This window comes from Triturus cristatus, chromosome 5_1 (assembly GCF_964204655.1).
Source record: "Triturus cristatus chromosome 5_1, aTriCri1.1, whole genome shotgun sequence".
NCBI classification, from domain to species: domain Eukaryota; kingdom Metazoa; phylum Chordata; class Amphibia; order Caudata; family Salamandridae; genus Triturus; species Triturus cristatus.
Genome location: NC_140587.1, coordinates 448836178 through 448848475, shown reverse-complemented (window position 1 = coordinate 448848475; position 12298 = coordinate 448836178). Strand labels below are relative to the sequence as shown.

The 12298-nt window shown below is 41.0% G+C and overlaps 1 protein-coding gene across 9 annotated transcripts in view; it reads left to right on the top strand.

The window, feature by feature from the left end:
* Nucleotides 1-8304, top strand: part of PDP1 (pyruvate dehydrogenase phosphatase catalytic subunit 1) — a 72749-nt gene extending 64445 nt beyond the window's left edge. For 5 of the 9 annotated variants that reach the window (XM_085605272.1, XM_085605269.1, XM_085605274.1 and 2 more), the window contains exon 2: nucleotides 3829-8304. In XM_085605272.1, the coding sequence (XP_085461398.1) occupies nucleotides 3876-5483 (1608 nt within the window). In that variant the 5' untranslated portion in view covers nucleotides 3829-3875 and the 3' untranslated portion in view covers nucleotides 5484-8304. The remainder of the gene's footprint in view (nucleotides 1-3828) is intronic. The other 4 variants (XM_085605273.1, XM_085605275.1, XM_085605276.1 and 1 more) reach the window with 1 other exon arrangement.
* Nucleotides 8305-12298: the final 3994 nt, after the last annotated feature.

Below are 12298 nucleotides of genomic sequence, written 5' to 3'. Positions count from 1 at the left end.
AACTCTATCCAATTTGAATCTATCCTCCCCTGTGATTGGTCTGACCATCACCGCATCACACTCCTCATCATTATACCCATGAGAACTAACACCACAAAAGCACTCAAACCCAAAATTTGGAAAAGAAATTCGAGAAATATCAACCTTACAAAACTGACATCCCTCAGCGATAACATCTAGTACCAACAGAGGGTATGCTAGATTTACACGACCTCACTAACCATTGTACTAGCTCCATGAAGAATATTCTTGTCGCGACTGCACTCCTACACCTAAAAAGACTATCGACCAAGGACTCGCAACCTTGGTATAATGATACCCTTAACACTGAAAGACGTAACCTGAGACTAGCTGGACAAATATGGAGATCCTCTCTGTCGCTATCACAAACATCCAAGATCTCCTAGGAATACTTACTACAAAAGTATTAGAAATGCCAATGCAAATTTCTTCAGAATCCAACTGGAACAAGCCAACAAACGTCCAAAACAATTATTTGAGTTGGTCAAGCATTAATCTAGTGGTCTACCCAAACGCTCCCCGGATGGATCCAACCTACTACCCAGCTGTGAAGATTTTGCCGCTTTCACCCTTGAAAAGACAAACAACGTGAAAACTGACTTCCCGATAGTACAGGAGCATTGTCCTCGCTCACTATACACTAGAGTAGCCCTAAACTGATGGGTGGGCCTGCATACTTTCCGGTGCACATCCTCAAAAACAAAGCTTCCTGGAGCTCTTTCGAAGCAATTGATTAAACACAATCCTCAATAGTCTAACAAATTTAAAACCTTCAAACCACTTCATTGATCCACAACCCCCCCCCCCCCCCCCTTCCCCATGCTCTTCAACGAGATCATAATGTCCATACTCTCACTCTGGACTATGATTGTAAATGCATCACTTCTACAGGGCAAAATCCCAAACAGGTCAACCCTATCCTACAAAAACCAATGGCCGATCCAACCAACCTTAACAACTTTCACCCCATTTCCAACATTCCGACTCTTGCGAAGATTCTTGAAAAATGTGTTCACGTCCAACTCTGTAACCACATTGAGCAATTCCATCTTTTGAATTGATTTCAATCTGGCTTCCGCTCTGGGCATAGCACAAAATCGGCTCTGACAAATGTAGTGGACGATGCTTTAAAATTGTTTGATAAAAATAATCATGACTATTAATCCTCTTGGACCTATCCTCAGCATTTGATACAGTTGAGCATGACTATCTACTTGACTCATTAGAGCACAGGATGGGTATCTCAGGGTCCATCGTAAACTGGTTCACCTCTTTTCTTCAAACTAGAATGCAAAAAGTCAAGGTAAACCAGTCTCTCTCTTAGATTGTCCGGTCACACTTGGGGCCCCTCAAGGCTCCTGGCTCTCATCCACCATCTTTAATCAATTCATGGAACCACTAACAGAAATCCTAGGTTCATCCAAAATCCACTATCGTTTGTATGCGCTGATGATATCCAACTTTATCTGAAAGTATCCTTCCCTGAAGACATCCAATCCCTTTATACTTTCCTTCAAAATACAAAAAATTGTCTGTCATACAACCACCTTGAACTTAGCAATCAAAAAAATTTATTCCTCTTAATTGCACCACCTAATAAGTTGCACACTGTCAATGAATAGATGAAGCAATTAACAGCATTCAATTGCACACCACAAATTATCGATTCAGCAAGTTCACTAGGAATTACTCTCAACAATAACCTTAATATGCAGAAGCACATTAGTGCTGATACTAAAGGAGTAAATCTCCAAATTAACATATTAAGAAAAATAAAACCCTTCCTCCCCAAAAAGACCTCAAATCTGCAGTGCAAGCCCTCGTGATTCCCGGATTGGGCTATGGAAGCGCAACCCTCTCATGCCTGCTCAGATCGACAACAGCCCCCTTAAGGGCCTCCCTTAACAGTCCTGAAAGACTCATTACTGGATCAAAAAGGAACAATCACATTTCTTCCAACCTGAAGTCCCTCGACTGGCACCCGTAGGCAGCAAGAATTCAATTGAAAATTGCATGCATGACTCATAAAGGTCTACACTTCAATACTCCAAGCTATCTCACTAAGAAGCTTGAACTTTCCAGTGGCTCAAGATCCTCTAGAAAGAAGCTCCAGCACCTTACTGCTAAAACTATTGAGATTCTTCTGGAAGAAAAGCTGTAATAGAGTTTTCTCTGGCATTGCCCCTCGCATTTGGAATTCTCTCCCCACTGAAATAAGAATGATCTCTTCAACTACATCTTTCAAGAAAGAAGTCAAACTTCTATTTATGAATACATTTCCAGAATAGATGTTCAAAATTTCCCTTCCCTTTTATGAATAAACTTGTCTCCTGTCATATATGTAAATAGACCATGTTTTACGGAAATGTATGTTTGTGCCTTCATTCACTTGTAAAGCGATCTGATTCCCCAGAGGTTCACGTTTGCGCTATATAAAACTTTTCAAATAAATGAAATATATGCCAACATTTTAGAAGAGAAGATTGTAAGATTTAAAAAAAAAATCAGGAACTTTTCTTTTTTTTCCCCATTGACTTCTATTGAGGCCTGAACCGGGTCTATTGTCATGTATGGGACTTGCAAGTGTGCTGCTAAGATATCAGAAATGCAAATATGTTATATTTTTCTTAACTGTCAGGAGCATGGAGAAAGCCCTATGGCAGGCAGAGAGAGCATGACAAAAATGTTGTTCACTGGCCTGCAGGAGTACGTAGGTTGCTGGCAGTGCATGCTTCGAGTCACACAAGACCAGTCTCAGTCGGCAGAAGTCCGCCGATAAATTTGGTTTTTGCATGCAGGAATCGGGAGGCGCGCATGACTAGCCCCTTCAAATCAGTAGTCTTTTGCGTAAATCAGGATGGTTGGCTCGTATGACAAAACAGTATAACAACACAGTTAAACCCTAAGAGGGCTCATCACAAAAACGGTTCAAACACTGCAAAGAACTGCAGTGCTACACAACAAAATCACATTGCAGTAATGCTGCACAAAAACAGAATAGCACAAAAACATAACAGAACATGTCACCACCTCAAGATGCCACGCAACAAATATGTACAAACGTGCATTCCACACATTACCACCTCCCATTTCTGTTTTCATAATATGGTGCTAAAAGGCGCTTAGTATTAACCTGAGACTGTGCTTGCTCCAAAGACATGAAATAGCACCAGTCAAATCTTTTGTGCCCCTTCTCAGAAGCTGTTCAGACTTGCATTCCTTGCCATCTGAACAACGCAACCCTGCACTTGCTCGGAGCGGCCTTAGGGAATTAGCATTTAAAAATGTACTTTTTATAAGCCTGTTATGTAAATCTTATGGAAGTAGCTTTCGAATTAGAATATTGCCCGGTGTTAAACGATGGTTTTCTTCCTGCCAAATATAAAGTCTTGCTGTGCGACTAACATTGCATGAGGTGTAATTTACATTTTGTGTATGTTTAATAAATGTGTATTGACATTTCAAACACATGAAAACAATAACACTTTGCAATAGAACAATATATATGTAATTTTAGGGGCAATATAAGGAATGTCGCACTACAAGAAATGTTTCTGTAATCATAGACCAAAGCACACTTAAAAATTGAAGGGATAAGGTGGAATAAACCTGCATTTAAATCTAATATCAAGATATTATTGGGATTACTTTGTTTCTCTTATTTTTTTATTCATGATTCATAGATGTTCTGAGGGGGTGTGGAGGAAGTTTGGGCTCTCCCTTGTTTCTTCATTGTACGATTGTGTTGCTTTTAATTGTCACCTGACCTGACCTAACCATCCCTCCCTCCTTTCTTTCTTTTTTTAGCAGAGATTCCAGTGCGAAGTGCCACTCCGACCATACTCACTGATGCCATGTCAGCACCAGCTCACCTGCTGTTCCCCTTAATGCGCAATTGTGAACTTGGCAGGATCTGTAGTGCTGCCTGTTACTGTCACCGCAGACATCTTTGCTGCTTATCCACTCATTCGACTCCGAATCCTTTGAGGTATGTACCTCAGAAAAAGAACCTCACAACAGTCTGCCGGCCGAAGGAGAACTTGAGGCAGCTAGTTCAGATCAGAAGATATGTCACTACGCCGCAGAGATGTTATCTTACTCCCCCGCAAGTCAACAGCATCCTGAAAGCCAATGAGTACAGTTTTAAGGTTCCAGAGTTTGATGGCAAAAATGTGAGTTCAATCCTTGGCTTTGACAGCAACCAGCTACCAGCCAATGCCCCAATAGAAGACCGGAGGAGTGCAGCAACATGTTTGCAGACTAGAGGGATGCTTCTGGGGGTTTTTGATGGCCATGCTGGCTGTGCTTGCGCTCAGGCTGTCAGCGAGAGACTTTTTTACTACATTGCGGTTTCTTTGTTACCTCCTGACACTTTAATTGAGATAGAAAATGCAGTGGAAAGTGGACGAGCTCTCTTGCCCATCTTGCAGTGGCATAAGCACCCCAATGATTATTTCAGTAAGGAAGCTTCTAAATTGTATTTCAACAGTCTAAGAACTTACTGGCAGGAGCTTATTGACCTGAACAGTGGAGAAACAACAGACGTAAAAGAGGCCTTGATTAATGCTTTCAAAAGGCTTGACAGCGATCTCTCTTTGGAAGCTCAAGTAGGGGATCCCAACTCTTTCCTAAACTATTGGGTCTTGCGAGTGGCATTTTCTGGAGCCACTGCCTGTGTTGCTCATGTGGATGGTGTTGATTTGCATGTCGCCAACACCGGTGACAGTAGAGCGTTGCTTGGTGTGCAGGAAGAGGATGGGTCTTGGTCGGCGGTGACACTGTCTAATGACCATAATGCGCAGAATGAATCTGAAATTAAGCGACTAAAATCCGAGCACCCAAAGTCTGAGGAAAAAAGCGTTGTAAAGCAAGATCGGTTGCTTGGATTGCTGATGCCTTTCAGAGCTTTTGGAGATGTGAAGTTCAAATGGAGCATTGAGCTTCAGAAGAGAGTGGTAGAGTCTGGTCCAGATCAGTTGAATGACAATGAGTACACTAAATTTGTTCCCCCAAACTATCACAGCCCTCCTTACCTCACCGCTGAACCAGAGGTCATCTATCACAAACTACGACCCAAGGATAAGTTCCTAGTTTTGGCTACAGATGGACTCTGGGAGACCATGCACAGGCAAGATGTAGTTAAAATTGTAGGCGAGTACTTAACTGGTGTTCATCATCAGCAGCCTATCGCTGTTGGTGGTTACAAGGTCACGCTGGCACAGATGCATGGTCTTTTAATGGAACGACGAGCCAGGATCTCCTCTGTGTTTGAAGACCAGAATGCAGCTACTCACCTCATCCGACATGCCGTGGGTAACAATGAGTTTGGAGTAGTTGACCATGAACGTCTGTCCAAAATGCTTAGTCTTCCAGAAGAACTTGCTAGAATGTACAGAGATGACATTTCTATAATTGTAGTTCAGTTTAATTCTCATGTAATTGGCGCTCACAACCAGGATTAGTGTAAATAGCAGGCATAACTAGTTACCAAAGTAAAATGCAACGCATTGGCAAGGATAGAGCAAAGAAGGCAACTCAAGACATTATTAAACAGTAAGACCCATACATTCCTATATTTAGGGGCTGTGAGGTTTTAAGCATGAAAATGCACTGCACCAACGTAAAGTATGTTCCCAAATCCAAAACCAAGAACGCAGAACAAAGGCCTTCCCCAGAATTGTGATTTCTGTGGGGGTGTTGAGCATTAAACTTTACCTCTCCAATAAATACTGTATTCTGAATTTCAGAATCCAGCCCTTAGAACAAAGGGATTGGAATACCTGCAAAATACTGATATTCCACCCATTATAAATTTATCAAATCGAGAAAACCCCTTTTACTGTCTAATAGAAAAATACAGTAATGGTGGCATGTCCTTCTAAGGTGACTAAACTGAGAAAACAACAATCACATTTTGAGCTGCTAGTCTTGAGTAGGTTGTGGTTAATATTTGGGCAGATGGGAGGGAATGCTATGGTTTAAGCATAATGCCTCTCGGTGGCTTATGATCTGTGGCGAGTGACAGCAAAGAAGGTGATGTTAACACAATCACTTTCAGGAGCAGAGACTTGTCAAGCCTAAGAATGTCCTAATAGTCCTCTGAACCTTTTAAAGCCATAAGTAGACCAAACCGTGATGCATGTGCTGAAATGATGAGTTTTCTCTTCACATGTAGGCAGCTTGACGTTTTTGAAGTATATCTATCATGTTTAAAGATTTTTTTATTTTATTTCTGAAATCAATTAAGTTCCTCCCATAAAAGGTTAAATTCGTCACTCTGTTATGTGGAAATGTTGACAATCGTTTAAGCTCTCCTAACCATATTATCTCCTCTTACTTTACAATCTAAATACATTCTTTTGAAGTTTAGGTTGCCTTGTGAACTTGATTGCACCAAGAGATGAGCTCTTTTGTATCGGTTGTAAAGGCAGAGCAGTGTGACGGACATCTGAGGAATTGCAGCTTCCTGGACATGTTCAGAAAACCAATCTGTTGGTTAGCAGAGCTGTCGTAAATAAGCAGGAGGCTGCTGTGCATGTCTTGCCTACAAATTCTGACACTCCAGTGTCAAACTGGTGCTGCCCAAGACTGCAGCTCCCAGTGATTGAAGATTCACTAACATCTCCTCCAGTCTAGTCATGTACAGCTTCTGGCCACTTGATAATGCGTCAGCTGCAGTATTAATCCAGTCCCCCCTGTAATAAAACCGGTTCAATTAGCGAATGCAGATTACAAAGTGTAAGTACTGTTCTCTCTACTTTTTATGCAGTTTCCTTGTACCAAAACCATATGTCAAGAACACCATTCTGGGAATCTGAATGTTAAGGTAGCTATCGTACTGCAGGTAACAGACTGGCGACCGATGGCTGTGGTAGAATATCTCTGCTTGATCATTTACAATCTGTATGTTGTCAAGATTTTATATCCCTCTTCAGAAAATTGATCATTTGGCATTGAATCATGAACATTAAGTCTACGAACAGTGACTAACTCCATGTATGTTTTAATGTTGCCGATATTTCTCTGGTTCATAATATGTTTTGTTCTGAAGTGGTGTTCGGTCTTTCTGTTGTTCTACTGAAGACCTCCAACTCCTCTGCGAGATGATCACAGACCAGTGCAAATGGATCACAAGTATAAGGCATACAGCATTTTATACGGTTGTGATGAACTGGAGTAGAAAGTGCAATAAAATGTCATTTTGTTATAATGTATCTTAAATAAACACACACCAGCATTCACTGTTGATTGCTGGTTTCCTTTGTGAGTCAGCAAATTTTCTTTTTGAATTGCAGCCCTTGACGGGTTGCAGCTCAGGAAAGACTTCTTTTCTTCCTCTGTATGCTGCATGTCATGAAGAAAGGCGTGTATCACAAACGCTTTCACCGGATTGCTGCTTTACCGACCTAGTAATGGACACAGTCTTCCATGGGAATGATCTTCTCTATCAAGTATGTTCAGATATCAAAGCGGTATCTTTGTGTCTCTCACAATCAACTGCGTGCAAATACTCACCAAGTTCCCAATATACTACTTACATACATGTTGCCATAAACTGTTGATATAGAGCTACATCATAAGTGTACCTAATTGCAGTTCTGTCAAGTATAGCCTTCTGTTTTTTAGGAAGCATCATCTGCAGTTTGGAAAAAACAAACCACGTGTTATTGCTTTTCTTCCTTTTTTGCCTGGAATATGTTTAATGTGTGGCTTTGCAGCAAGTGAACAAGCGCATGTTTACTTAACGGGTGCGGGAAACTTTGGCCGAATTTTCCTCATTGCCTTTGTGTGTTCATCGCAGCGCTCAGTGCTTGACGCCTTTATCATAGCATATTATATAGGTCAAGTGAAATCCGTTAATCTTTTTTGTTACATTTTCACTATCAAAGTATACAAGAGGTGTTTGCTGTTACAGTGTCTGGAATCATGTGTTCCTACTGTTGAAGGTTAACCATTCATTGAGGTATTTATACTTAGATGTAGGGGTATGATTTGTAGACAACCATTTGTGGGTGGGGCTAACGTTAGGTAAGCTGCACACTAGTACTGTAAACTAGATAGCGCTTGGGGACGGGGTGGTTTCTTATAAATGCTGCACAAATGCAAATAAGTATTTATATTGTTTTGAAAATGTTGCTGCTCCGTCTAAGGTTTGTCCTGAAAACTACAGCAGCATTATCTGTATGTACTTGCTAAAATATATACATATGTTAAAAAAGATCTCAGAAATGACATAAACAGAATATCTTTTTATCATACTTTAAATAAAAGATTTTAAGTGCATTGCTGTTTGTCTTTACTTTTAAGACTTTACTTTAAAATGCTGTATTCATGCATTTTAGTGGCACATTGTGCGATTGTGTCCTACACTGATGTCTGGAATTCCTTCTAGTATCGCATATTACCCAGCACCATGATCCTGATTTTCAATGCATTATGAAAATATGATTAACTAGCACATCAATCTTAATGCTAGTTGTGAGACATTGGGTTATTGGTTTGGGGGGTGAAACCCTTATCAAGCAATAACCACAATTCTTGCCTGAGTGAGCCACTAAAGTTACTAAATTACCCTGTGCTTAACCTGGTAGCTTGGCACAAAAGCAGTCAGGCTTAACTTAAAAGCAATGTGTAAAGTTTTTATGTAGCACACTGAAGTGAAGGAAATTACGCTGTATTGATTGAACTCCTTTAATAGATATTGATGAGTATATGAGTAGGAAACAGGCGAGTGCCAAGTGCACAGCTACAGTTACAACTCCGCTCTGAACTCCCCGTGCCCGGCTAGATTCCATGACATAGTATACATTCCAAAGCTCATACACCACGAGCACTTACAGGTGCAATCACTATAAAGCGTATACATTTAAAATGTAATAAGAACACAACACAACACCCCCCCCCCTCTTTAAAGGTACAATCACTATAAAGCATATACATTTAAAATGTAATAAGAACATTCACTCTAGTATGCCCCTCACATTTCTTGTCTCTTAAGTCTCCCTCAGTGGAGTGGGTATGTATGCCCCTCACCTCTGAACTAGTTGTTTTCAGTGCCTCGAGATTTAAGGTATATTTTAGCTAATCTGGCTCAGTGAGATAAAAACTCATCGGGAGTTGCTTGTTTTCTCATGCAGATGAGCCGAGGGCTAGCAGTTGGAGGAAGATTGTTCAGTTATGATTCTGCTTGTACTGATTTTACTTGCACTTGTTTACTCCCTGATCATAATGTTACATGTGATCTAAAACTGCTCTGAGCTAGGGTATAATTAGCTCTCACTCAATCATTACCACTTCATTTTTTCTTCCTAGTTGTTGTTTTTGATCCTTACAAAGTTCCAGGAGCAGCAGGTTACCCCGTGATCAGACTGGTTTCGTTTACATACATGCATAGATTGCCATTAGCTGGCCAGAATCTTCCAGCATCTTGTCCAAGAGCGGATAGTGATGCCCATTCTCCACATTTTAGACAATTAATCCTAATTGCATGCATCCTATCCATCATTTAATAAATATGATGACCTCTCTTAAAGTGAATCTTCTTGGGAACCTGTATGGATACTGTCATTTAGCCTAAACCTCAATATTACCCAGGCCATTCTCTTTATATTGACTTATTCAATCTGTGATGAGCTAATTACTCAGAAGATGGTTCATTTATACTTCTGCTAAGTAACAATCTAGCAAACTGATTAAATTACTGTTGTCAAAAATGTGAGTTTAAACCAAAAAAAAGGTTCTCTGTTCCTAAGAGAAGGCAGGAAGTGTTGTTTTTAGAAAAGAGAGAAATCCCATGGGATGTCATGCTTCATCATAGGGCGGTGCTTCTCGTCGGGCCCGTGCTGCAATGCCTTACTGGTCTCCCAAAGGGTCACTTTAGCGGAGATCTTTTGTTTGTACGCCATATGATCAGTGTGAGGTAGTGCTCATGAAGTGGTGAGTGAGTTTAAAAATGGCTAGAGGATATCTATGCTAGTCAAATTCAATGAAAAGAATCCTCTGTCATAAATAAAAAAAACGGTTGTGGCTGCTGAAGGGTATGATGACCCTAAGTCAGAGGTCTTCAAACATTTTGATGCCGAGACCCCCTTGTCAATCTTTTTTAGACGTAAGGACCCCCTTCTGACAAAAATTTCTAGAACCTGGTACGCCTCATCATCGACAACCATAAAAGCCCCCAATTCCCACAGCAAATCATTTTTATGTTGGTGAAATAATATTAAACGGGGTTTAGCAAACCAAAGGTCGGTGAGCGTGGGGGTGCAGTCAAAGGTGTAGCTAAAGACAAAGGGCCTCGTTTAGGAGGAATTGGTGTAGGGCAGTGCTGCAAATCTTCTTGCGGCGCAGCCCTATGCCAATGTGAAAGGGCAGGAATGCACTATATTTATGATATACGGTGCATTCTTATCCTTTTCCCTTGCATTGGAGCACAAATTGCTCCCTTGCACTAACATAGGCAGGGATGTTTCTGTACAGGAATCATAAGAATAATGCAGACACTTCTAAAGCATGATAGCTACCTCAAGCAGAGGTGTCCCGGTGCTAAGCCATCGACAGTATGCAGATGGAAAACCAGTAAGCAAAGCCACAGACCCATTATTCTGCCATAAAGAGCCAGGTCCTAACTTTTTTCCTAAAAAGAGGCTCTGCCTCAATGTTGCGTAAGTCGTCTGGTAGGGAGTTCCACAATTTTGCTGTCCCAACCGTAAAGGATCTACCGCCTAGGCGAGCCTTGTTAAAACGGGATATGCAAAGCAGGCTTTTTGAATTAGACCTTAGCGATCTCGTCTGCTTATAACCACGTAGTCTTAGTTTCAGGTAGCTGAGACAGTTGCCATGGGTAGCTCGGAAACCAACGTCCGCGTCTTAAATTCGATCCTTTTAGCAACGGGTAACCAGTGGTGTTCTTTTAAGGAAGGGGCACCTTTCTTCACAAAAACAATCCAGAGAGACGTTTTCCTCTTTCTATGCAGGATGCAGCGCACATGGGAAGAGGAAAAAAGAAAAGAAAAAATTCCTCCTCGTTACTCCTCCACTAGGAAGGAGTCCGTTTTTGGAGCTGCCCCAGGTTTATGTGATTTTGTAAATATGGTGTAGCATCAAAATCCATGGGTGTTGCTCGGGAACTCCACGCAAAGCCCATGAAACACCTCCTTGACGCAGAATAAGGCAACGCAGAGGCTTGCGCTGCTATGTCTTACTCCATATCTATGAGGCCATGCAGGGTGACTTTGCACCGCCTTATAGGTATGGTTGAGAGGCTTGCGCCATTGGAGCATCAAAAAGTGTGATGCTCTGGTGATACAAGCCTCTCATAAATAAGCACCATAATATTTTGTAGGTTTTTTAGGTCTTTCACCATCAGCTATTTACATATAAAATATTGAGCAGCATAAATGAAAAAAAAAGAAAAAAGTCGTTACTCAGTGGAAAATGCCCTGCAGTGCATAATGAAACTTCTATTAGTTAATGCACTCAGAGGTCTGTGTGTAATCAGAGAGCCACAGAATTAAATCTGGATTGGTGCAGTGGATAATAGTGATGTGTATTTTTAGAGCAACAAGGTTCTAGCCTGCGACAGAAAGCACTGAAAATATGCAAGTCATTATTTTATACTTGCATTACACTCCGTGTAAGACAGAATGCTGCAAAACGTGCAAGTAGTTTTACTATAAAATGGTGCTTCCAAAATGTAGATTTTAGTAGTACAAGAGCGTATGTAATGCAATTTTTGTTTTACATAATGGTCCCTTCAACATCTCTTTAGGGGTACTAAGAGCTGTGTAAATGCAGTTAAAATTAAAAGCAAGCACTTCCCAGCCCAATTGTTACCTCTTTTTTCCAAAATGCGCGACCCCATTTCCAGGAATCCAGGGCCACCCTTGGGGACGTGCCCCACAGATTGAAGACCTCTGCCCTAAGTAACTATGATATATAAGTGTGTGACTGAAATTGTGTATAGGTTAGGTCGAAATGTTTCACGCCCTTGATGGTCTCAGGAGGAGATCCCTAGCGCTTCTTCAGGACCAAAGTAAAACGTGAAAAGTTAGGCTAAGTAGTTGTGTATTGGCGACGGCCTCCTCAAATTGAAGTAGTGCCACCAGTAGGATCCTGGTGGTGGTCCAATATAAAACGACAAGAGGAAAAACGATGATTGAAAAAAAAATTTCAAGGAGAAAAAAAGATTACTTCAACATTTCCTAAATGCTTTGCCCAAATAGTTCAGTCACTTAAAAATACATGTATAAATAGTCCAATAATCTTATCAATGGAATAA